The sequence below is a fragment of the Lissotriton vulgaris genome, chromosome 2_1, assembly GCF_964263255.1.
Source record: "Lissotriton vulgaris chromosome 2_1, aLisVul1.2, whole genome shotgun sequence".
Classification (NCBI taxonomy): Eukaryota; Metazoa; Chordata; class Amphibia; order Caudata; family Salamandridae; genus Lissotriton; species Lissotriton vulgaris.
In genome coordinates, this window is record NC_141687.1 from 1,963,028,640 (window position 1) to 1,963,055,881 (window position 27,242).

The following is a 27,242-nucleotide window of genomic DNA, read 5'->3' on the forward strand; positions in this document are numbered from 1 at the left end:
GCAAGTTGCATAAAGAAGGGCTCTATCTGAGTTGCAGGTGTTACTAGCTGGTGGCATGAAAGGTTGTTAGAATTACCTTCACAGGCACTGTGTAAATTAATGCCCTGGCACAAAAGTATACCGCTTAGTGAATGTTTACAATTTTCACCACTAAGAAATACATTTTTGTCGCTGTCACTATAGCAAGAATGTGTGTATGGTAATTTCCATTCTGATTTTACATATCCTTTACCCAATCGTTCATACTGGCCAGTAGGTATGTATTCAAGGCACTTTTTAAATCGGAAAGTTGTTATCGGAATAGTGATAATTCCGTGTATTATCCATTCAATGACAGGACTCTCTGACATTGTCAATGGTAATCTCTCAAGTTTTTCGATGCTCAGGATTGTATAGTATGCTCCTTTCTGTGCCAAACTGATTTGTTTATCAGTAAGGTTAAAAATGGAAAATAATGACGTTGTGTTGATTAAAAGCCAAGGCACATAGCCTGAACGAAGATTTTGCAGCATCCAGCCCAATTGTACAATAGAACGTAATTGAGATTGGCCATGCTGTAACATTAGCAAGTCTCTGTCTATTATGTCAAAGGCAGAAGATACAATATTGTCCAACGAATATATTCTGGAGGACAGAGTCATTAACCCATTGTCCACTACAGAAAGTGATTTTTCCAAATTAATACGATCAATTTCTCGTATTTTTTCTGCTGTTTCAATTTGTGTGACTTTCCAAGCCTCGTTGTACGCAGCATAGATGCTGGCCGCTATGAAACGCTTTTGACGCTGTTTGCGTGGTCCAAGAATGAAATCGCGCCAATCAGCACCATCTTTTAGTAAAGATAAGTGTTGCTTAATTTCAGCCAGTGTGGATGTTCCTAGCCATTCGAGGCAGAGTTTCCCTACACTGTATGTTGTTACTATCCCTGGATGTTGTCTCTGGGAGTATCTAGGGTCTTGTATGGTCATTTTTAACCCCTGTGTTTTATTCAGGAATCTATCTTGACAGCTGTTTGTGTCAGTTGGCCAGATTAACCACTTTTTCCAATCAGGATGTGTTCTGTTAAAATGTAAAATTTGTGATACGTCTATCTCAATATCTGTTGTCGCATTCTCAGGTATTGGCTTTGGAATAGACGGTTTGTTAAGTTCTTTGATCTTAGCTAGGCCAAGACAGGATGTTTGGTGAATTGTGTCATTTAAAAACATCATTTGTTCAGGTATCATGCAGGTTCTGAATAGTGCTTCAAGGCCTTGTACCTGCCAATCTTTTGTACCCCAAATAGTTTTCGTTTCAATGTTATTTTTCCAATAATCAAAACCAAATGTCATCATTTTGTCATAAAATGCTTCTGAATATATTAATTTAGTGTTTGTCAGCATTGTTTTCATTCCTGTTTTATCTAACAGTTTGTAATAAAACGTTTCTGCATCACTGGTGTTAAAACCTGAGAAGTATTTGAATTTCTCAAAAAATGCTTTAGAACTGCTTTTAGGTGGTATATCACAATGTTCCCATTGATTATACTTAAAAACATTTCTAGGCTGTGCAGATTTATGCAAATAATGATCGCCATAATGTGTGTAGCAGAATAATTGTTCATAACTGGATGAACCTTGTAAATAATCATGTTCTGTGAATCTAGCTGACATTACTAAATAAGACATCATGTCATTAATACGGTTAAAGTCCCAATCATCAGAGAATGTACTAGATTTTACAAAGTCGCTTAAGGAAACCTTCAGTTGATGAGGATACTTCAGGATCTCGACCGGACCATAGATCTCATAGTCAGTTTTCTCCCATACTACACCACCAGGTATTGGAATTGCTGTGACATTTACTGTTGACAGTTCTCTTTTCTTCACATGGGATGATCTGTGTGGTTTGAGGACTAGGTTGATGTTCTGACTTGCTGTGTCCATTCAATTGTAATAAACTTTCCTAAAATTAAAACTAAAATTAGGCATAGTAGGAGTATGAATACCCCTGAAATAATCCAATGCTCAATCAATGGTGAATCCAGATATAATTCTTTGATTTGTTGAAGGAGTCCTGCTGTATTTTCTTTAAGAGTTATTTTTGTTTCTGGCATCACTTCGGGGTCGTTTTGATCTTCAGAGATAGTATTTTGGTGGACCGCCTTGAGGGCTGCGGAATACGGGGAGTTGCGCTGAGCTTGCTGAAATCTTTCCTCTCGGACAGAGTTCAGGTGGTTGCCCTGGGAGATTTTGAATCCACTCCTTTCACACTCCCAGGAGGGGTTCCTCAGGGCTCCTCCCTGAGCCCCACCCTCTTTAATATATATATCTCCTCCCTCGCCCCGGTGATTCGGTCATTTGTCTTTGAACTTACATCTTATGCAGATGATACACAAATTGTGGTATCTCTGCTCCCGGGTCGAGAGGAGGGAACAGCAGCAAGATTTCAGGACTGTATGACCGCAGTAAGCTCATGGATGGCTAGGAATTGCCTTAAATTGAACTCCTCGAAGACAGAGGTTCTTCTCTTTGGCAATGAGACCAACTTATGGACCCCCAACTGGTGGCCTCAAGAAATGGGAGATTCTCCCATACCTGCCACAACAGTAAAAAATCTAGGGATACTCATGGACAATCAACTTACTTTTAAGGCACAAGTCAATGCCCTTTCATCCTCGGTCCACTGGATAATAAAAAGAATAAGGAAAATTCTTCCCTTCCTCTCCAGTAGCAGCAGGAAAACTGTCGTGACAGCATTAGTGCTGTCACGCCTCGATTACTGCAATAGTCTGTATTTACAAGCACAGCAAGGGATCTTGAACAAGCTACAGACGCTGCAAAATGCTGCTGTTCGCTTAATTACGGGTCTTCCCAAGTTTGCCTCCGTTTCTGGGGAACTGAGCAAATTGCACTGGCTCCCAGTACGGAAACGTATGATGTTCAAGGCACTATGTATAGTGTTCAAGGCAGTGAATGGACTAGGTCCATCTTTCCTTCAACAACACTTCCAGCTGTACAAGCCAGGTCGACATTTAAGATCATCCAATAAATGGCTTGTCAAGACTGATCGGATTAGGAAAGCTCGATGGGGAGGTCGCAGTTTTATCTCCGGAGCAGCTGGCATCTGGAATAAAATGCCCCTCCCCCTAAAACAAAGCACTGACCTAATGACATTTAGGAAGAACATTAAAACATGGCTTTTCAATCTATAGGGACTAACATCGCATGGAGAAAGCACATCATTTCAGCGCCAGGACACCTGCCCGGTAACAGTGCGCTTAATAAATGGTAAAAATAAATAAATAAATAAATAAGTTGTCGAAGTCGATGAAATAACCAGAGGCAGTTCTGTCAATTGTCTTTCGGTAGCACTTTCTGATGCCACATTGTTGTAGACTGGTGTTTCTTCTTGACGAACTATTTCAATCTGTGTCTCAAGAGGCACGAGTTCCATGACATTATTGCATAGTCCTTCTCTGTGCACTGCAGGCTGATCGAATGTGATTAGTCTTTCAGTTTGAACCTCTTGGATTGTTGCAAGTTTGGGTATTCTGTTGTTTCTTGGGAGTCCACTGGGCCTACTGTTGATTATAGGCCACATGGTTGTGGTTTTACCAGGTGGATAGACACAACTCTGTTCTCCTTTTTACCAGCAAGGGGCAGTAGTACTACTGATCTTGTTCCGGTGACTGCCAAGACAGGTACTGCTTTTCTGTAAGAAGGCCCAAATTCCTTCTTCACCGCAATTTTTTCTCTGACTAGATCCCCAATCTTTGGAATCCAGACAGGCCTTGCTGGGGCTGTTGCTTGTGGTGCCTCGTCAGTGGTATCTGGCTGTTGCTTTAACTTTATGTTGCTTAAGGATTTTCTTGTTTCATTCAGTTCCTGTAAAATAGCCAAACGATCTTTGATGTCAAAGTCTGTTGTTTTTTCTTGTACCACTGACACCTGACTATCTAAGTCCTGAATTCTCATTCTAATTCCGAACAATAGCTCGTATGGGCTGAAACCTTTTAGAGATTTTCTTGGCAAATTGTTAAGACTGGACTGGACACTTATTAAATGTTTGACCCACCCAGCGCCTGAACCTAATACCTTCGCTGTTATAGATCGCTTTATGTCCCGGTTTTTTCTTTCTACCACACTATTCCCTTCGGGGTGCGACGGACAAGAATACCGCAACCCAATTTCCATGCTGGCCATGGCCTCCTTATAGGCTCGAGAGCTGAAAGCAGGACCCTGGTCAGAATGGAACGTGGTAATTGCGTATGTGCCGATATAGACTCGCAGATCTCTCTTATAACAGTTCTAGCGCCAGCCGAGCGCTGGGGCCACATTTTTTAAGTGTGTATAGCCTTAACTGGTTAATAGGACGCTGAATGGCTTGCTGACATCATTACCCTTTCTATAAATGGTAACTGTGCAACAGGCAGGACCGGTTCATTACTGCGATCCCTATCACAGTCCGGACAGTTCTTTACATATATCTGATGTTGCACGCTCATCCCCGGCCACCAGTATACTGATTGCAATTCAGTCAGAGATTCCCTCATCTGAATGTGCCTTGGACCTTCACCCATGTGTGCGTCTGCTATTAATAATATTCTCCTGTTCATGTTTGGAATTACCCTATCCCCCACTCCAGGGATTCGAGCAAAAGGAACGGAGTTTGCATCGATTACGTATGCATAATTGAGTGGATAGTTCACGGGTAGTGCTGCACAGTCGCCTTTTACGGTCGTTTTTTACTGCCAGCATGGTTTCCCCGTCTATGTATTTTTCTGTACGCTTTTTTGTTGCTACGGAAGCCGGGTTAGTTGCTTCCGCTGTGGCTGTATTAGCCAATGAATTCCCTGCAACATGAACGCCATCACGTTGAAGACTCTGTGCGTGTATCACATGAGTCTTTTGTAGTTCTTTCTGTAAAAGAGCTACCTGTTTCCAGAGCAATTTATGCTTTATTGTGGCACCTGTGTCATCTTTGTAATCGTTTTCAATCCACCTCTGCAGTTTATTATTGTAAGAGTTGACGCAAAAATGAGAATCGCACACAATAAGTGTCGGGAATTCACGTTCTGCATTTTCGAGCGCTATCTTTAAACATCTGATTTCAGCTCTTGGAGCCGAACAGTTTCTCAATGATTCAGTTTTTGTTACTTTCGGTCTGAATTTACCGCACAGCCAACGACCTTTAACAATCGCACAGGCTGCATCGTAGGATTTGCTCTCTACGTTGTAATGCTGTACAAACCTATCTGTATAGATTATACAGGCGTATTGTGGGAGAGGCAGAAGTTCGATTGGCAGAGGATATTCTTCTTCATAAGTCAAATCATTCAGTTCTTCGAATTGCGGGGCGAAATAGTATTTCACATCTTCCGCTCCTAGAGAATCTACACACTGTATCCATTTCGGATCCAGTGACACTGTAGGCAGGTTTACTGGGCTGAATAGCGCCTCGAAGGCGGATTCCGCTGTGAGGATATTAATCCGTTTGCCGTGTGCTAGTTCTCTTTCATTAGCTATTGCGATTTGCACTGCTTTCACAGTTCTTTCTGTGTGACTGAATGTTTTTTCTGCTTGTGTGTACAAGTGAGATTTAATTGAAATTGGTACCTTTTCTCCCTCATTAGAGGTTAGGTACGTGAATCCGCATCTTCCTGGGATGACTCGGATTACAAGACCGCGTGTATTGTCACGTGTATCTAATTTTGTTTTAGCTAACATGTCTGTTTGCAGTGATCTCAAAATTTCTGTGTGTTTTTGAGTCCAATTGATTTGTTTAAAATCAGGTTTAATTAGTTCGTAAAGAGGTTTAACCCTCTCTGCGTAATTTAGAATGTATGTTCTTCCGAAATTCAGAAAACCTAGTATGGATTGTAAATTCTTCAGCGTTTTTGGAGCTTGGAGTACAGCGCACTTCTCTAAGAAGTTGTCCGCTAGGCTTTTTCCTTCACTTGATACTTTGTACCCTAAGAATAGTACTGTCAGATGGGCAATTCAAGACTTTTTAAAGTTGAATTTGTAACCCTCTGCTGCGAACCCAAGTATAATGGTGTTCACTCTTTTCAAGTGAGTATCCAAGTCGTCGTCTGTGAGATAGATATCATCTATGTAAGATAATGCCTCATCATCATATATTTGTAGTAACTCTGTTACTCTAGCTGAGAATAGTCCTGGGCTGTTCTTGAACCCCTGTGGGAGTCGACAGAATTTTCTGCAACCCAAATGCTGAGAAAGCGGTCAAATATCTGCTTTCTGGTGCAATGTTTTGACAAAAGAAGCCATTAGATATGTCTAATGTTGTTTTATATTTTTTCCTAACTATGTTATTCATTAGGGCTGCACTATGCGAGTTTTGTACTGCAAATGTTTTGCAACATGCATTAAGATGTCTGTAGTCCAAAACTAGATGATATGAATTGTCTGGCTTGGAGACAGGAAACAAAGGATTGTTCATTTGAGAGGTGCATGTTTCAATCACCCCCTGGTATTCAAGTTGATCTAAGATCTCCCTGACTTGTTTTTTAGCTTCTTGCTTAATGGGATACTGCCGTTGGGCAGTTGGTTCACTTTTTAACTGGATTTTGTGAGGAGGTGAGTCCTCATCCCATCCTACATGATTTTTATATAATGCCGGTGCCTGGGCCACTGCCCATTTCCTTGCATAAGTATATTCTTTGTGAATCGGAATGTGATTCGAGAAGGCAGGCATAATCACTTCTTCCCCACGAGGGCACTCCCTGACAAACTCTGGGGGCCAATCTTTTTCAGCTAACAGAATATCATAGCCTTTTGAGAGCTTATCCCAAAATAGACCCTTTATTTTCCTAGTCTTATCACCCTCAATACGCAATGTTATTTCGTATATCTTATGGGGCTCGCTAATTCTGGTGCCGGCAGTTTCAACCTGAATGTATTCATTCGTGTCCACTGTCTCCAGATGACTCATCAGGATCTTGCGGGCTATACTGATTTCTGCTGCACTGTCCAACATTGTCAATGCCCACTCCCCGTTTTTCAACTGTGTCCTCAGTATTCTCGGCATGGTTGATTACTCTAATACTGGCTACCTTCTTTTTTGGAAATTGAGATTTTTTACTCTGAGCAGGTTCCTTGTCTTTGGACTTGGTGTGCTCTCCTGGGTCTGACCGTCCTCTTCTTTCCGATTTCTGCGAAAAAGATCGAGAGGGACGTGTATCAATACTTTGATATCTATCAGGTTTTTTCAAATTATCCCTATTTCTAAGGTTATATCTTTTCTCAGAGGGCTCCCTCTGGGGAGACTGGGGTTCTCGAGTCGGAGTTCTTTCCCTCCGTCGAGGAGACCTTCCTCTGGAATGGAAAACTTTTTCCTTGGGAGTGGATTGTTTATTCTCATCCCAGCTCTTTTTAGGAGTGTTTAAATTATTTTTAATAAATAATTTTTCAGGATTTTCGAGCAGTTGGGGCTTTACTGGTTTTCCACCCAAGCTGTCTCTACCTAATTCTTCATAGCATTTTTCTATGATTCTGGCAAGCTCAACTGGCTGATCTGTTATATCTGTTTCCTTCAACTTCTGGCGGATCGCCACAGATGCTGCTTCTCCTTTTATATTGGCTAATAATATAGCCGAGACCTGCTTGAAGTCTTTCAGTAATTTCATACCAAGATTTAAAGTGGGCTCTGGACCGTATTCATTTTGAATCTGTTTTAGCACTTCTGGTATTACCGCCATAGATGGAACACCATGTGTTTTTGTGTAAATGGAAGCAAAGACTGTACCTCAAGTGTCGCAGTCCTCCATGTGTGGTGCGATTCCCATAGGAAGGCAGATGGTCAAGACTCTGTGTTTCTCGATAGGGGTAGTATCAGGAAATACTGCCTCTATTTGAGTATTTTCTGTGCGAACCAGAAAGGAATTTGTTCCCGTTTTATGGGTGTTTTACCAAGACATGACTGTATGTTCTGTGGTGTAATTTTATTAGTGTTCCCCTGATGAGGGGTCAGCTGTGGTACATTAACAGCTGGTTGGACTGTTGCAGTTCGCATTACATATTGCACTAATTGCCTATGTATTTTTATAAGTGTTTTTAGCTGTACTAACAGATCTTCCTTAGACATTTTTGCAATGTCCGGGGGTGGTGTGTAGCTGGCTAGAACCGGCCACGTTGCTCCTGGTCTACCTAGTGGACCGAGCCTGGTAATATGATCATTATGTTTTAGGGCGCCATTAAACCAGAGCAGGTGCTCTTGGAATTTTAGTGGGATTTCAGTCTCCTCGAAAGGAGCGTACTCTTCCGGTGGTTTCTCTATTTTGTAATAGTGAAACTCTTTTGTTCTAGCGTTTGTCACTGGAAAGTTTATCCATGAATAGAATACCTCTGTCTGCCGATATTCGTGTGCCTCTATCACGAAGATTACTGTACCACCTTGTGGTGTCAGTCCGTTTTCTATAAGTTTTAATGTTATAGATTTTCTTGAATGAGCCGGGATGATTATTGCACCCGGTACTGTATCATCGGGACCCTGCTGCGCCCCCAGTGGTTCCGTTTTCTAAGTCTGACATTTTATAAATGCAGGCTTTGCAAAGTAGGTCTCCAAGGAGACAAAGATTAGGTGCACAATATTTTGGAACACTGTATCCTTCAACGTTGAATAAACCAGAGCTTTACATAGGAATCTCTTCCTACTGAGTTCGGGCGGATTTTAACCTTTCACCCACTCCAGACGTCTATTGGAGTATTTACGGGAGAAAGGGGTCTGTGTGAAATATGCACGACTGAGTTACTCTAACGTCTTGCGTTAGTTTATCGCCTTACCAAACGTTGGGCGCCATGTAGCGTAGTTCCTATTATCCCAATAGGCCCTGCACATTGGAATAACATAAACAGTAGTATCGACGTAGAAGTGCGGATCTTCCAGGCCTCTACTGACTATGCTAAACTTAATTGGGTTTGTTACCAACTAGCTCAGAGGTCACTGGAAACTTTCTTGACTGAAATAGGAAGTGATCAGCTTCCCTGGCACAGACAAGAAGGGATTCAGTTTTCCAACAACTGTGCAACAAGACAACTTTGCTCCTCAGATTAAGAGTCAATCTCTAGGGTCGTGTGAAACAATAGACAGTTATTTTACTCAGTCAGGTTGGTGCAGTTTACTTTCACAATATGTAGAGAACGGAGAGACGGGCGTTTGTCAATAAAGGGTTAACATTTATTGAACAGTCTTTCTTCTCGTACAAGAGAAATGTATTGCCACAATTGCAAGACTTGTTATGATAAAAAGTACGTACAGTAAGATAAGTATTGCGAAATAGTACTGTAAAAGCATTGGTATGGTTTCTTAGCCATACAATGGTTTAAAAGTAATAAAACATATATACATTCATATATACATTAGGCTAACATACTCAACTGGTGCTTCTAACTACGCCTACCCCAGTGTACCTGACCTAAGCCTAATACTTGGGAGGGGAGTAAGTAAGTAGCTTTAAGTTAAGTTGGTTTTGCCAAGGTTTGCTTCAAGAATTCTCTCTCAAGGGTTTAGTCAACACCATACCTCTGGAATAGAAGGATGGAGGTCTGGTATCTCCCTCAGGGCTCGATATCCCAGTCACCCGCAAGGGTAGACCAGAAATGCTGGAGCTGGATTTCTCGGCAGGAGAAAGGCAGCGTCTCTTCTTCAGCGCGTCGAGGAGGAGAAGGAGGGGGGACAGCGTCCGCGGGCAGCTTGCATCTGCTGAGCTCTTGCAGGGGGACAGCTGTTCAGCTCCTAGGTTCACCACACCATTGTTCGCTAGTTAGCAGCGATAGCAGTAGCGATAGCAGCTATGGTGTCATCAGCATGACAGCTTCTTCAGCAGCAGCGAGATAGCTGGCAGCATCAGCTTCACCAACAGCAACGAGACAGCTGGCAGCATCAGCTTCACCAACAGCAACGAGACAGCATTTGCTGAAGGAAACGTTGGTAATATTTATACCTGAAAGGTATAAATATTGACGTATTGACGTAAGTTTGCTGGACATAAGACGTCAATAAGATGTCACTAGGAAGTGATCGTCTATCAGTGCTCATTAGAGTTCCATTACTAATCAAAACACAGCAAGCGGGGATTTCCAGGTTTGCTGAGTTTTTATCTTGTTGAAGAACTCAGAGTGTTAATCTAGGAATCTCAGATAGTGACTTCTGCTCTGTCATTGCACTAATTGGTTGCAAAGGAAGTGGCAGAGAAAGCTATTCTGGAATGTGGCTCTGTTCGTGTAAGGCCAGAGATGAGTTTCTGAATATCGCACTTGAACGGTTATGCCAATATAGGGAATAAATGGATTTATAGCCGAATAGGGGCATAAGGTCACAGTATCGATCAGGATGCTAGATAAGCCCGCAACAGTGTCACTGCAGTTCTTTTATCAAATGTGGTCACGTTGAGTTTCCTGGCTCCTCTGCGCCTTCTATATTCTGGAGAGCAGGTCAAAGGCTGTGATCGTCATGTTTGCAACCAGCTGCTCTGCTCCCGAACGAAACTGAATTTACCACCAGCAATCGGCCCCTAGGTAACCTGAATTTAGTTTTACTTTATGTTGTTGCACTCCAAATGTGAGATTTGTTAGATTAAAGTTTAAAATCTGTAATAGTTGTTCATATTACTCCAGTGGCGGTTTCTTGTACAGGGCGTCGAGTGAAGAGCAAGGCTACCCCACCCATTTCCAACTCGTCACAGGGGGGTTGGTCCCACCCTGTGACGAGTTGGCAAGGGTTGAGGTAGAGGCTCCAGGCAGGCTTGAAGCGTAGAAATTGAATCTGCGCCGTGTGTCCACAGGATTCCTGAAGACACACTGCGCAGACTCGAGTTTTCTGTTTCCGGTGCTGAATTGTAGGTGCATCACACGTGTGCTGCATTACACAGTGATGGAGTTGAGAGACAAAACCTGTGCACACACAATATAAATGTTAACAATTAATATCTTTTTAGTGTTCTTAGAGGCAATGAGAAAGGGCAGTCGGTATATGTTCCACTTGTATTTATTGCGCCAGCCGACACGTGTTTCATTGGAGTGGAGTACACTCCAAATCTTCAGGGCTAAATCCTAATGGAAAAAGTGGATAATCCCTCACAACGGGTGATAATTCCGACCCAGTCAGGGTGTTGGTAGATTATTCAGTGAGAAAGGCCAGGGGAGTCAGGACGCGCTGTGGCAATAATCCAAAACGGAGGATCTTGTGCCGGTAATAGGCCAGGAACGATGAGGGCGGAACTTAGGGAGAGCTAATTGCTGGTCGAACATTCAAATAGTAGCTGCTGTCCTGGCCTATTACCGGCACAAGACCCACAGCCTTGTCCACTCCACTTGTGTGTGCACAGGTTTTGTCTCTCAAATTGTAAATGTATGCTTAGTAATACATTGTCAAGGGGTTGTTAGGGTCACCCCTTTCCGAGTAGCTCCACATCAACCGAACAAATCGTACTAACCCAACCAAATATCCAGTGGAGCGCAACTATTCCCTTATACTAAGTGCCCTTGTCATGGTAGAAAGTAACACAGTGTTGGATTGTTTGGTAGCCAGCAGCAGACCCCTAGACTGGGTGGCGGCCTGGAGGCAAGGTTGTGCAAGTTTCCACTGCAGTTGTCTGGGACTCGTGGCTGCCTCACTGCTTGCAGAGTCCAGATGGCGCACCCTGTCTTACGAGGTGACGGATTTGTATTTTATGGCTCCAACTGACTATCCCTGAAACCGATTAGATCAGTAAGTGGCAAGTGTGTGTGCTTTTGTATTTTACTGAACAGTTTTAATTAGCAACTGCATGCATGATTTTACCCATAGCAGTACAACGTCTGCATCAGTTGTGAAACTATCTGCCAATTTGTACACTTTAATTTAAAACTTGACACCCTTTAATTGTAAAGTGACTTAGTTTGCCACATTTTGTTTCTTGGTGCTTTACCGACTGCCTGTGTGTTTTTCTCGCCAGGCTCGGTTTTTGTTGGTTGCTTCTTTGTGTTTGGGGTTTTTGAGGGGCAGTTAGAGCGGTGAGAGAAAGAGCGTAGAGCAGGGCAGGGACAGAGGAGCAGGGTAGACACAGAGCGGCAGTCAGAGGACAGGCAGAGCGGGGAGAGTAGGAGGGCAGAGAAGGGCAGAGAAAGAGTCAGTAAGAGAACCGCAGGTAGAGGGGGTAGAGTAAGAGGGGGCAGAACCTGGGGGGCAGAGCCTGGGAGGCAGAAAGAGCAGTGGGGCAGAGAGTAAGTAGCAGGAGGAGGGAGAGGGGCAGTCAGGCCAGAGACAGAGCTCTGAGTGTAAGAGGGCAGAGAAGGGCAGAGACAGAGGGGCAGTCAGAGCGGTGAGAGAAAGAGCGTGGGGCAGGCAGGGACAGAGGAGCAGGGCAGAGACAAAGGGGCAGTCAGAGAACAGGCTGAGCTGGGAGAGTAGGAGGGCAGAGAAAGAGGCAGTAAGAGAACCGTAGGTAGAGGGGGTAGAGTAAGAGGGGGAGAGCATGGGAGGCAGAGAGAGCAGTGGGACAGAGTAGCAGGAGGAGGGAGAGGGGCAGTCAGGCCAGAGACAGAGCTCTGAGTGTAAAAGAGCAGAGAAGGAGAGAGACAGTGGGGCAGTTAGAGCAGCGAGAGAAAGAGTGTAGGGCAGGGACAAAGGAGCAGGGCAGAGACAGAGGGGCAGTAAGAGGGCAGGCAGAGCGTGGAGAGTAGGAGGGCAGAGAAAGAGAGGCAGTAAGAGAACTGCAGGCAGAGAGGGGCGAGTAAGAGGAGGGAGAGCCTTGGAGGCAGGGAGAACAGTGGGGCAGAGACAGAGAGTGGCAGGAGAGGGGCATTTAGGCCAGAGACAGAGCTCTGACTGTAAGAGGGCAGAGACAGAGGGGCAGTCAGAGCGGCGAGAGAAAGAACTCGGAGCAGGGCAGGGTCAGAGTGGCAGTCAGAGGACAGGCAGAGTGGGGAGAGAAGGAGAGCAGAGAAGGAGAGGCAGTAAGAGAACCGCAGGCAGAGAGGGGAGAGTGAGAGGGCAGAAGGGCAGAAGGGCATAGTCAGAGAGGGGTAGAAGGAGGCAGATGGGTAATTAGAAAACCACTGGCTGAGCAGGGAGAGTAAGAGGGCAGAAAGCACTCAGGTTCTTCAAATTAAGGCAGGGTCCACTTTCACTCGGGGTTCTTAAAATTAAAACTGGGTCCACTTTTGGATTCAGGACCAAGTATCAGTGCTGCTCAATGGCAGGTTCCTGCACAGCTTTCTGACATGGATACATGTGTGCCAAACTAAGCCGATCTGCTCCTATTTATAGATTGGTGTCCGAGAGCACCCAAAGTATGTCAGAGAGAGCACGTTATTTCACTTTAGTCCTGTAAAGAGGTCTGCAAACCCAAAATACCTACTTAATTTCACATTATTGCAAGTGTTAGAAACCGCATCAAAGGCTCCTTCCTGCCTAAGCTCGGTGGCTGGCACGCCATTTGATGTCTTTAATTTAATAGCGTAAAATGCAGTGCAATTTGCGCAACAGATTCTGCTGACAGAAGGCGAGAGTAGAGGTGAAGTGGGAACCCTTCTCTCAGCAGACTCCTGAGGCCCAGTGAACTCATCACTAACACAATGTGGTAACGTTTAATAATGGAAAGAGTAGGCAGGTTTTTTTATGTTTTGCTCCTGTTTTATGATCTGGAAGGCTGCTTTTACTCTGTTTATTTCTTTGGTACTACCACAAACATTGTCTGCAGCAGGTAAAGTGCATGCAATCTCCCATACCTTGCAATACCTCTATATGATCTTGAACTTTGAAGTTTCTGGGGGTACAGAGCTGACCTCGGGTGACTGGATTCAAGCAAGCCGGGCTGAAGACGGCTGAAATGCCAGAAACCGGTCCTCGGAAGCTTGTTTCCGGTCCAGGGAAGGCATGTCTTGGCAGTTCGGGCTGGACTGTTCCCATGAGGCACAGTGTCAGACTGATTTGCATATGGCCATGTCTGAACTGGGGTGGCAGAGTGGGCAAAAAAGTGTCCTTTTTTAATTCACCATTTTATTTTTCATTTCCACTGCGAATTCACAATCCCCACAACCATCAATGATCGGCTGTCATAAGTGCCTGTGGACTTGATCCTGCTCTAATATCGAGCTCGTGGTTAAATGGTTTCGATGATCAAAGGACCAACCACTTGATACGGGTGAACCAAATGATAGGACTAATCACCAAGTTCATTTGATGGTAATCCACTTCTGAGCTATTGGGATTCAGTAAACTGGCACTGTATGTACTTATATCTATGCACGCATACCCTTCATGACAACGTATATTGGGGCTGATTATGATTGCGTTTTTTCCGCATCCTCGGGGCCGGCGGAAGCCACCGCCGGCCCCGAGGATGCGGAAAAACCGCAGCGGACTGACCAAGGACCCACCGCCACATTAGGATGGCTGGTGGGTCCTGGTTTCCGTCCGCAGCTTTTCCGCCGCGGTCGGCTTACAACCGCGGCGGAAAAGCTCTGATATGGTGACGGTGTCTCTCAGACACCGTCCGCCATATCAGGATAGGCTTTTAAAAGTGCTTTTCCGCGGCGGGTTTTCCGCCGTGGAAAAGCATACGGATCTTCACCTAGGGGGCCCGGTGCGGGCCCCCTAGGTGAAGGGGGGGTGGGGGGTGCACATGGGGGGTACCTATGGTACCCCCCTGCATTTGCATGCAGAAAGCGGCAGGCACCGCGCGGTGCCTGCCTCTTTCTGCATGCATATGCAATGCGTGCATTTTTAACATTGCCGCGGGTGCAGCTTGAAGCTGCACCCGCTGCAATGTTAAAAATTGAGGATGTGACCGCCAAGGTGGCGGTCACATCCTAATCGCACAGGAGGGGACTCCGCAGCCCATGCGGACGTCCCCTCCTCCTCAATGATCGCGGACGGACGCAAGTCCGTCCGCGATCATAATCGGCCCCATTATTAGGTAGGCGACCCAGGGTGACAAGGATACCTGCTTCTGACCTTCATTGTAGTACAGGGTAGCCAGCCACACAAGGTAGTTTTGCAGACCCTCCTTTTGTTCCTTTGTGTTCATCATATGTTGTAGCTGGGGACCTGAACTAGGAGTGGTCTTTAAATAATTGTTTGTCCCTGCGACACCCCCGTCCCCATTCTTAAGAGACAAGAGGCCCTGATGAAAGCCGGGGGACGTTTTTTGACCCGCTAGGCAGAAACATGTTGGCCTTTTTTCACGACAGATATTTGCTTTCACTGTTGTTTGCACTGTTATGGTTTTAATAAGGGGAGATGTCCTTAGCTTCATAAAATTATCTCTTTATAGGACATCCCACTCTTTTTTGATTCACCATTAAATTTTACATTTGCACTGCGAATTCACTATCCTCTCAACCATCAATGATCGGCTGTCATAAGAGCCTGTGCACTTGATCCTGCTCTAATATCGAGCTCGTGGTTAAATGGTTTCGATGGACCAACTACTTGATACGGGTGAACCAAATGAAAGGACTGATCACCAAGTTCATTTGATGGTAATCCACTTCTGAGCTATTGGGATTAAGTAAACTGGCACTGTATGTACTTATCTCTATGCACGCATATCCTTCATGACAACGCATGTTATTAGGTAGGCTACCCAGGGTGACTAGGATACCTGCTTCTGACCTTCATTGTAGTACAGGGTAGCCAGCCACACGAGGTGGTTTTGCAGACCCTCCTTTTGTTCCTTTGTGTTTATCAGTGAGTATTATGTGGCATGATAAAGAGCTATGTGGCTGAGGCTGGCATAGAGAGCTTCCCACAATGGGTCAAATTAAGGTGTTTACACTATCAAGCGTTGGCCTCTCTGTAGAGAGATGTTCACATGTAGGCCAATTGTGATTTTATTTTATACAAAAATGTGTGCAGGAGTAATATGTAGATGTCGAAATATTAATTACATTAAAAAAAGTGTGATTTAAGATGAGGGAAGAGCAGGTGGGTAGGTGTGTGATGACGGGGGCAATACAAGTAGTGCATGCAGGACATATTGAAAAACAAGTGAGGATGAGGAAAGAGATGATGCAATATATGCAGATTGAGGTTTTAAAAAAGATCTGGAGAAAAAGAGGGAACAAGTGGTTAACGGTGAAAGACTGCAGATGAAAGCAGTGTGAAGAGAGAACAAGAGAGATTGGAAACTTCTTAGACCAGCAGCCCTTTCACAGATCTTAGTAATAGTTAATTACTGCTTAAATTTACTTGCGAGAAAGTGTCACTCAGAGTGTTGCTCATTTGACGTAGAATTTCACTCATACGCAGGGCCACTGCAATTATTCGGCAGGGGAGGGTCAAATCATGCGGCAGAGTTGAGTAAATTAAGGGGTTCAGAAAAGGCAAATTATGCGGCACATTTTGTGATGGTACTACTTCATTAATTTGACATTTTTAAGCTTGTTAACATTGTGTGGGCATTAGTTATGCCTCATTAGTACCATTGTAACACCCATATATAGCAATAAATTACATAAAGTTGACCAGTCAACCTTTGGAATGGGCCTTCCACTTCGCCACAACAGGTGTCGATGTGTTTTTACTAACTTTTGAACCATCTGAGCTTGAAACATTTTTTTGCTGGATTATGTAGCAAATGTGGCAAATTTACAACTATGCAAAAATCCCCGCACAATCGCATAATTCCGGTAGCCCTGCTCATTCGCACACTGAAACCACCAAATAGTCACACTTAAGTAGTCTGCAAACCTGGCAGCTATGTTTCTGGTGTTTTGAAGCATGTTTTTAGATCTCCTAGATTTTCTCTTTGCTCAAATGGCTGTGATTTCTGATATTTATATGTTTCCTTTGCCCTCATTGCTTTATTTTTGCTTGCGAGAAAGTGTCACTCATAGAGGTTGAATGTCACTCATAATTACACTGAAATTATGAAAATGTCACACATAACCAACCCGAAACCTTGGCAGCTATGTCTACCTCCACCATCAAGCACTGCCAAGTAGTCAACCGCCACTGCATCATGGCCTGGAGGTAGAACTGTACAAAGCTGCCCAATCACAATTAGAAAGAACATTATTGTCAATCCTGGCTTACCTCATAAAGTCTTCAGATCATTAAACCAGAGGCACAGATACCGTGCAGAACATTGCATTGACTATATCACTGAATGAAAAACAAAGCTTTTGAGCACAAATCACGTAAATGCATTTCCACCTTTGGATGTCGTATTGGGGATTGAAAGCTATATAAACACGTATTATCATTTAGTTCCAGAAAGAATGAATAGTATGACATGTTGAGGCAGAGTAGGGCACTTATCCTCAGTATCCAGTAATGGTAAGAACATATTGACCAACAAAAGAATAGTAGATTCGTTAACTTTTGCATAATTAATGTAAGGCCAATGGCAAGGGTTAAAACAATGTTCACTAGTTTTGAAAATATATTTTGACAGCTTTTCCCAGGAAACTGCAAATTCTGTTGTTTTGTAAATATTCATATCGATTTAGCTCTTGCTTAGGGGTTTTAATCCACATTAGAAATTATGAGTATATCATAAAACCTTTAGAGCTGCTAATACTACCCAAACTTTATATTTCATTTATAACAGAACTTTATTCACCCCACTGGCTCTCTCCCGTTTTTCATCAGATACTCCCTCTACTTGTTGGTCATGTCCTTATTCCTCTGCAGACCTCAAACATATGCTGTTTGACTGCCCTCCTACTTCCCAGTTCTGGCAACTAGTTTGGAAGCAAATACAAAAAGAAATTCACTTCCAGGTTCCCTTTTCCCCTACACTAGTTTTTCTAGGTTCCCTCTCACCGGAACTTCCTCTTTCTCCCAGCCACTATCTTTTACTCGACCTCTTCATAGCTGTAGCTTTCCATACCATCACTTCAAACTGGAAACAAGCTGCAAATATTTCCTACCAATCTTGGTGGAATGCGGTCTGATTTCATCACCGTCTGGATACCAACTATGTATCCCCCATATCCCTGGCAATTAAATGTGACCTGATTTGGCTTCCCTTGGTAACATACCTTTCCTCCTCTGCTCCTGTACATCCTTCTCCTGATCCCACCACAGTTGAAGTACGTAAACCCCCATGATTTTCTTATTTTTTCGATTGCTGTAATTATTAAGTTTCAATATATTGTATTTTACCTTTCATTTATACTCACATGCTATTGTTCATAATTCCTCATGCTTGTTATGCTTACCTTACATGAGAATTGTTAATGTATTGCTTATTTTATATATCTATTTACTGTAACTCTTACTCCCCTTTCCCCCCTCCTCTTCTCCCTCTTTATTTTCTTCAATAAATCAAACTTTAAAAAAAAGAAATTATGAGTATGCACTTTCAACGAAGGAACTAGCAAGTAAGCAAGAAAAACACACTTTGATCTTACCTTGCCAAGTTGAAGGCATCATCAATAATCTGCGCACGATTAATAACTGAAATGACCTATAAAGTAATAGCAGCAGTTTTAAAACAAACATCCAAAGAGAAATGAGAAGTTCTATCTTCTACTAAGACTTCTACAAATATGGCTGTATGTCAGAATATCATCTACAGAAATATTGTACAAACAATATCCTCAACCAAAATATTGTGAATATAGATATATATTAGTAAATATAGATTTACTAATCTTAACGCTGCATCCATGATCCTTAAAGATATATATGGTCAAGCTTCATATATGTGTAATTAAGTAACCGTAAGTGTACTAAACTGTGGAGTTCTCCAAGCGCCTACCTACCTTTGTGACTTTCAGGTATCATTGGCAATTTTTGTTCCTGTTCTTCCATGTTCTAATGTGTTTAGTTATGCCCTGGGGAACGCTGGAGTGACAGATGATGAAGAGTGTTACCTGATACTGCTACGGCTGATGTGCATGCCAGAATAAACCAATTGAACTCAAAGCTGTGTGGCCTCCTTCTTCACAATGGCGAGGGGCAACTGCTACACCTCAACACTTGCAAAGATATCTACTTTGACATGCTAAAATTGAGTCATTGTTCGTATGTGGACCTGGTCTATGTTGCACTGGATACTGTGCACTATTCCATGTTATGGTGATTATTACACAGCAATTTAACTAAAGACTGCACAAGAACCTGCATCATGTTTAGGAAAGGTCAGTCATTTTCCCTAGAAAACAAGCACAGGCTGCCCCAAAATATCACTCAATGCCACCTCTATGAAGCAGCCAGGCATTGCTCTCATTTAGTCGGCTTTTTGCACCCACTTCAATTATTCATGGTCTTATCATCATCTTGAGCAACAAGCAAGTGACGGGCTCACATGCTTTATGTGTTTCTGTATGCACACTCACCAACAACTTTGATGCAGGAGCTACTGCTAGAGAACACATACCACTAATCATTACCCCCATGAGTAGTTTTATCTGAATTAAGCCATTATTAAGTTGTAGTTACAACTTGTAGAGTTCATCTGAAGCAGCCCCACCAGGAGCAGTCTGCCTGTTGCTCAGCCCATACTCCAACTGTCACACTTAAGATCCCAGGCACCTTTGATGGCCTTAATCCATACCTGAGTCTCAGTGTTGCTTTTAGGAGGGTAAATTAGTAGAAATGATGTCTTCTTTGCGTTGAATTTTAGTTGATTGGAGGAGAGCCATTAGACAGTCAATTTCAGGGCTTCATTCAGGGAAAGAATATCCCTGAGGGAGGAGATTTCGATGTAGATCTGGGTGTCGTCGGCATACATGTGGTAGGAGATATTTGCGGTGTGTAGTACTTCAGCAAGCGGCTCATGGTAAAGGTTGAAGAGGGTAGGGGCCAAGGTTGAACCTTGGGGACTCCAACCGTGACCGGAGAGGGAGCAGACAGACTGCCATTAATTAGGAATCTCTGAGAGCGGTTGTGGAGGAAGAACCTAAACCATTCAAGAACCAAGTCATCCATTCCAATCCTGAGTTTAAGGCGTTCGAGTACTTTTTCATGGTTGACCGTGTCGAAGGCCGAGGATAGATCTAGGAGGATTAGGAGGTAGGTATTGCCTTGGTCTAGGGCTCGGAGGGTATCATCCATGATGTGGAGAATGGTGGTATCCGTGCTGTGCTCTGGCCTGAAACCGGATTGGAAGTCATCTAGTAGGTGGAAGTTAGTGATGTGTTGGCTCAGCTGCTGTTGCACACACTTCTCTAGAACTTTAGCTAAGAGTGGTATGTTAGAGATGGGTCTATAGTTGTCAGGGGAGGCAGGGTCAAGCGCCGGCTTTTTTAGGATGGGTAGGACTTGACCGGATTTCAGAGAGTCAGTTATTGATCCCTGAAGAAGTGAAGCCTTAATTATTGCAGTCCAGCTAGGAATGCAGCAGCAAGGCAGTTAGAGGGGAGTGGGTCATTAAAGCGGTTGTTCGGATTTAAGGTGGATAGGACTTTCGAGATTGAGTGTTCGTCATAGATTTTGAAGTCGGTTCAGTGCGCTTGGTTTTTTGGTGGAGCCTGTGGAGGCGGCTCGGAGGGGGGTCGAACTGGCAGGGGTTGAGAGTGGGTAGCGTATCTGAGTTCGTTGCCTGAGGCAGTGATTTTGTCAGAGAAAAAGGAGTCGAATTCCTCAGATGATATTAGTGACTTGGGGGTTTCTTTCAATGTTTTGGCCAGTTTGATGGATTGGTGTTTGACCAATTCGAAGAGTTTGAGGGGTCTGTTCTTTGTGTTCCCCAGGTTGGATCTGAAGAATTCTTTTTTTGAGTTGAGGATGTTCCGGTTGTAGGCATTTTAGGCCTAGCGGAGAATTTTTAAATGTGCGGCTGAGGGGTGCTATCGTCAGATACGTTCTGCCCGCCGGATGGATTTCCTCGCGCTATGATATGGAAACAGAGTTACATATGGGACATTTTGCAAAGAGTTGGAAAGCTGGGAAGTCATTTATACAAGTAAATGAAGTAACCAATGAGGGCAATAAACTAGCGAAGATTCTATCTTGCAAGTCAAAGTGTGTGAGTTAAATGGGTATTCCAAAGATACTGTAAATATTGGCCATCGGTCGATTATTGAACTGCTGTTCAGGTCTGGTACATGGTTAACATTAATTTCAAATGAGATGTCTGAAAAAAAGGATAGCAACTATTGTTGTTACTGGAGTTTATGGCAGTAACACCACAGTTTTGATAGGGTTTTTTGATTTCAAAACTGAATTCACAGGCCAAACATGGAGCGGGAAACTTTACGTTCCTGTGAATGGAGAGAGTACTTATGAGGCCTTCTCAAAATGAATCATATTGGATCCCAATCCCTCTGTCAGACTTAGGGGTGATTACATAATACTTTGATTAAAATCAATGCTACTATGGAGGTTGTCTTAGATGTGATCAAAGCTGCCACATGATATGACAGTGTTCTCTAGCTCAATAGGATATTAGAAAGAATATTTGCACTATAATAAGATGGGGTTGAATTTTGTGCTATGGTATGTGCTGAGCTATCTTCCTTTAATTGTGAGAGAACTTGCTAAAAAAAGGTATTTAAATTGTAGAAATGTGGCATTTTTAATCCCTTAAGCCCTTTGGGGACTGTTGTAATCTACTGTTAAGTATAATACATCCTCCCCTTTGATGTTCATTGGTGTTCTCTTCCCTGCTGCTGAGCCAGTGTAGGAGGTCATAGAATGTTGATAGTGTGTGTGTTTGGATGAGTTCAGTTGGAGTGGATGGGCTGAGCAGCAAGGATGCTACTCCTGGTGGGGCTTTACCTGTAAATTACATTCAAGTTAAATAAACCTATATTCATAACCTCCGAGGATCCATCTTTATTGTCTCACTGGCAATGATTGAAGAAAGAACCTGCATGTGGAAGTGAATAGAAACTGGTCCTAAAGTTGAAACTAGGAGAACTAACGAAGAGGAAGGCTAAACGGAAAGGAAATTGAAGCTGGAAGGAAACAGAACCATACTGGAAAACCCACCAGTGTCATTCCCACCGGTCTGCTCACATTCTCCAGAAGTTCTGGGCGCGTATGTTACTCAACTGAAATGACAGCATTTAAAAAATGTATGCTGATTCAGTGTGACTTTTTTACCAACAATATTGAAGTTGGCAATGTGCAGCATCTCGTTTTTTTGGTATACATGCCTGTGAGGAATTAAACCGGCAGTCCTGATAATAAAGGGATGCAGGGAATGCAGCAAGCGATGTAAGTGAACTGGCAGTGTGTGTGCATTCAGTTGCTTGTGGGCTCATATACAACTTTTTTGGTGTACACTGGACACTACTATTGACATCAACTTACAGCTAGTGAAAACATTTGGGGCCTCATTTATGAGGCTGTTTGTCACTTTTACTCAACCGGTGCGTCACATTTTGTGACGCCACAGTGGCGTAAAAAATGCGCCTTGTTGTGCCATATTTACAAAGTGAGGCATCTAGCTAGATGCGTCACTTTGTAAACCCCCGCGCCACATTATACCTGCGCCAGGTATAATGTATGCAAGGGGGGGCGTTTTGACGCAAGAAAGGGTCATGGAAGTGACGCAGTGAAATCTATAAAATTTCACTGCGTCATTTCTTGGCCACTAATGCATCAAAATCTTACGCCTGCTTCATGGCAGGTGTAAGACTGACGCAGGCACTAACAACATGGGCTTGCCCATGTGAAAGTACACATTTCTGGAGTTGCGTCACTTTTGTGACACACTCCAGCAATGCGTCACTTTTGCGCCTACAGATACATCAGAAATACTGACGTATCTGTAACTCCTTGCGACATGATGCGTCATATTATAAAAATGACGCATCAATCATGACGCAAGGAGTGTGCACTGAGAAGTGACGCATTGCTGCTTTCACGCAGCGATGCGTCATTTCTCATAAATGACGCCCTTGGTGTTTCATGAACTGACAATAAGAATCAAGGTGAACCGATGAGGCAAGGAACCTCTGACCTGTGTAATTTTCACGTGTATCTAGTACCTGCACTTAACGGGTACATTGAGGGGTTAGTCAACCTGAATTTCACAGTGACTGGTGAGTTTTACCTAGTTTGGTAGGCCGAGTCATCTCGTGCGTGGCTATTAGAGCTTCAGACCAGATGTTTACATTTTAAAAACAGTTTGTGGAATAAAGCGCCAGCATCTTAAGACTGACCAAGTACAATTAAATGCAGCGCGTAGAAGGAAGTGACAGCATCTTAAGACTGACCATTTACATTTAAATGCAGTGCATGGAGGAAACTGTGAGCAACTGAAAACTCAGAGTTGCCTTTTGAAAATAACGGTGCCTCACCATAAGCTCGAGCGCATGTGTCTCACCTTTGCACTGTTCTTGTTACTCCTTCCTGTCATGTTGTCATGTGAAGAGAGGATATAGATAAAAGAGGAGGCTAGAGAGCTGACTGCATTGTTGGCTGTTGCACTGTGACGTATGTTTGGGAGTGGCATGGACACTCTTTCCTGTATTCCAAGAACGAGAGGGGTATGCATGTGGGGCCGCCACTGAGAGCAATATTAGAACCCGCGTGACCAGCAAGTGAGCATGGCTGACGACGTGATTTCTATCTGAGCAGCATATTTAAAAGGATAAAAAAGATGGGGAGCTCATGCAAGTGTGTGTTGCTCACCCTGGGTCCTTAAAGCTGTTCCTAGAAACAGGAGGAAATATGAAACTGCACCTCCTGGAACGATGTGACAAAAGGGGAGGGTAGGATTTAGTGTTGTACAATGGAGTGGCACACATTTTATCGTGGGAGTGCCATTCAACTGACTGTGACTGGTGATTGTAATTGTCCCAGTTAACTTTTGGAAACATGGCAATGTATGACCCAAATTACATTTAGAGTGAAAAACCACTGACCGGTGTTTTTTTGTCAATGACAGTTTGAGTTGCTTCTTATTTGGATATGCTATGTCGTTCTGAGTTTTTTGCACAAGTTTATAGGTGTAATTGGCAGGCGTGATGTGCTGTATTTCCAGTGCCCTGTTGATTTTGGGGAATGCTTTCATGCGGTTCTGTGCTTGAGTTGTATGTGCTGAGTGACATGTTTGTATCGTTTGATTAGTCTTCCTGTTCCTCTTGTGTAAGCATAAGTGAAAGAGTGAGAGTTATCTTGATCCTGAAGTGGGACTGAGTTTTGGGCAGTGTGTTATGCCCAATTTTTTAAGTAGGGTGTGTGTTATACTCCAATGATAGTTGTCCATCCTTCCTAAGGGGATAAAGAGGTGGGGACAGTGTGTTAAGCCAAATGTTTTAGTGGGTACATTGGTACACCCCAATGCACCAGAGAGTAGGTGAAGCCCTAGTACTGCTTAAGTGATTGGTGAAGGGGTACATGGTTACACCCCAATGCTGTAGAGTGTGGGAGAAGCCCTGGCCCTCTTTGAGTATTTGCGTTGTGAAGGGTAACAGGTCGGTCCTGTCTGAGTGCATGTGCCGTGTAGGGGAACAGTAGTTAGTATTCTCTAATGGATGAGAAGAGAAGTTTTGGGTTATATGTACACTTGTATTGTGAATTTGTGTAATGTATATATTGCTTGTGGATTTTATCATCTTACATCCCATTGGATTTTCTATTTTCTCCATAAGGGGGAGATGTGTTGTCATCTACTGTTGAGTATAATGTATCCTCCCTATTGATTTTGTTTGGTGTTATCTTTCCTGCTGCTCAGCCAGTGTGTGAGGCCATTAGAATGTAGAGAGTCTTTGTGTCTGGATGAGTTCAGTTGGAGTGGAAGGGCTGTGCAGCAAGGATGCTTCTCCTGGTTTGGCTTTACCTATAACCAGTATCCAATTTAAATAAACCTCTACTCATAATCTACAAGGATCCATCTTCATTGTAACAGGGACGAAAGCTTCAATCAGTCAATGAAGGATTTATAAAGCACAGCAAATCGCCAGTGAGGGTCTCAAGGCATTGGAGTTCCTAACTGCTTTGTGGTGATCTGTTCAATCGAACAGCCAGGTCTTGAGTCCTTTCCTGAATTGCTGAAGCAATGAGGAGGTCTTGAGGTGCAGGGAAAGGTCATTCGAAGGTATGGCTCCCAAGTGTGAGAAGGAGCGTCCTCCGCTGTTGCTTCGATGGATTTAGGGGGTGTCTGCGAGGAGGAGTGAGGCAGATTGGAGTTGTCTGGTCGGTTGCTGGAAGGCCACATGTTTGCTGATGTATGCTGGTCCTTTGTTGTGCAGGGCTGTGTATGCCTTGGACAACATCTTGAATTGGCATCTCTTTTTGGGAGCCAGTCTAGCTTCATGCGGTGGGGTGTGATGTCGGTCCATCTGGATAGATCAGGGATGAGTCTTGCTGCTGAGTTTTGCATTGTTTGTAATCTGTCCAGAAGGCGTGCAATGATTCCTACATAGAGTGTGTTTCTGTTGTCCAGCCTCGGCAAAGATCTTAGGGCTTTCAGTAAGTGAGTAGTTGTGGATCATTTTCCCTTGTCTAATATATCTGGGATGGTAAAACTTTTGAATGGAGCAACACTTTTTACAATATCAGAACATATTTCAGTGCATGCATTATACCTGATGCGGGTATATTATAGTACAGGAGTTTACAAAGTGACGCATCTGCTAAAATGCATCACTTTCTAAATAGGGCATGTTTTACGTCACCGATGCGTCACAAAAAGTGGTGCAAAAGCAGCGCAAAACTGTTGATAGGCCTCATAAATAAGGCCCTAAGAAGTTTGGATATAACCTCACTTGTGGCAGGATAAGAACCAATGGAGATCTATTAAAGGATGTGAATGAAATTATGGAACTAGAGAAAAAGGAAGAAAAGATGTTATTTTATGGGATTGTAGAATTTTTTGCTAATGTCCTACAACTTTTAGCTAGCAAAACTGTTAATCTGCGGAAATTGCTGACATAAAATGAGTGTTTTTGCTGTGTATTAATGAGTGTGATTTTGAGTTTTTCCACATAAAAAGAGAACTTAAGCGTGCATTCAACATACAGCATTTTCACCCTGTGTTGAGTTGCTGCATCTGCATTGATGAAAGTGTTAAATGTTTGGAAGCAGTTATTTTAGAAAACGATCCTGAGAGAGTAAAACAAAGCAAGAACTCTAAGTAATTCTGACACCCATTATTCAGGGTAGAAAGAGAAGCCGTGGCAGTCTTTTGGGCAATCAAGATGTTTAACAGTTTTGTGTGGGGAAGCACACTTTCTGTTTTATCTGATTACAAAATATTTTTTTTTGTCCTCATCTCACCTTTTAAGCCTCTGCGGATCTTATGAAGCCGTTTTCATGAACTTAGGGCCTCTCGGCTTACCGCACTCGCTTGGGTCACCGGACCCATCCCCTTTTGTACGGGACTAGGTATAATCATAGGACCAGCTAGATTAATTTTAGGCCGCGCCCCCAGCTCATAGGAGGATGCCAGATGTTTCATGACTTATCCTCAACGCCTTCATATTCTAGCCGGGCCATAGCAAACGAGACTTTAAGCCAGTCCTCTCTTTTTGGTGGGAGGGGATCTTTCCATTTCTTACAAATCTCCCTCCACGCCAACAGAATCATATATAATAAGAGACCTCTATGCAGCTGTGAGGCTGTCTGGCAGAAGAAACCATAATCTCAGAATAAGACTAGTGGGAGATTAACATCAATCCTAGTTTTAAAAATGTCCTGAAGTGAGTCGCCCACCTCTTTCAAGAAGGATTCCAGTTCTGAAAACTAAAAAAAAATGTGGAGGTCATTTGCTAGAAGTGTGTGACATCTTGGGCATTTAGGAGGAGGTGGTGGAGTGAACTTTTCTATCCTTGCAGGGGTATAATAGAGTCTATTAATGACAAAAAAGTATTCTTTTTCAGGCAAGCAGGTTTTATATACTTATATAATGTCTTTAATGATGGCTCTAAAAGGGACTGCACTGAGGACTCTAAGGGGGTTTGGTTCCACACCCCTCTAAAGAAGTAATCTCTAGATCTTCTGCATCTTGTAGGTGGTGATACCATATCGAGTTTTCCTTCTTAATTGGGAGAGCAGATTGACACAGCCTCTCAATCACCCCATTTCCCCTTACTTCCTCCCTCCCCACATCATACCAAGACACTAGCTGTAAGTATTTAAATCTAGATAGTCTTTTACCTATTTTAGCTCTCAGATATTCTCAGGGGTGTACTCCCTCAGAATGTGACAGCTCGATCCAGGTGTTAATACCTGCCTTCTTTATAGGCAACGCCAGACTGTCTCTCAGGCACTCCGGAGTTCTGGGTGATTCCCAGACTGATGCGAGATCTGAGTAATAGCCTAGATAGAAAAGCTTAGGGAGAATGACCATCTTTACCAGATTAATTTACCCGTAAATGGTTAGGGGGAGATTTCTCCATCTACTGAACAGACGG

The 27,242-nt window shown here is 43.4% G+C and overlaps 1 protein-coding gene across 1 annotated transcript in view; it reads right to left on the bottom strand.

Annotated features, from left to right (window-relative positions):
* Positions 1 to 27,242, bottom strand: part of LOC147733567 (aminopeptidase Ey-like) — a 538,593-nt gene that overhangs the window by 130,047 nt on the left and 381,304 nt on the right. Inside the window, exon 13 of the mRNA XM_086958155.1 lies at positions 18,342 to 18,397. Within this exon, the coding sequence (XP_086814281.1) occupies positions 18,342 to 18,397 (56 nt within the window). The remainder of the gene's footprint in view (positions 1 to 18,341; positions 18,398 to 27,242) is intronic.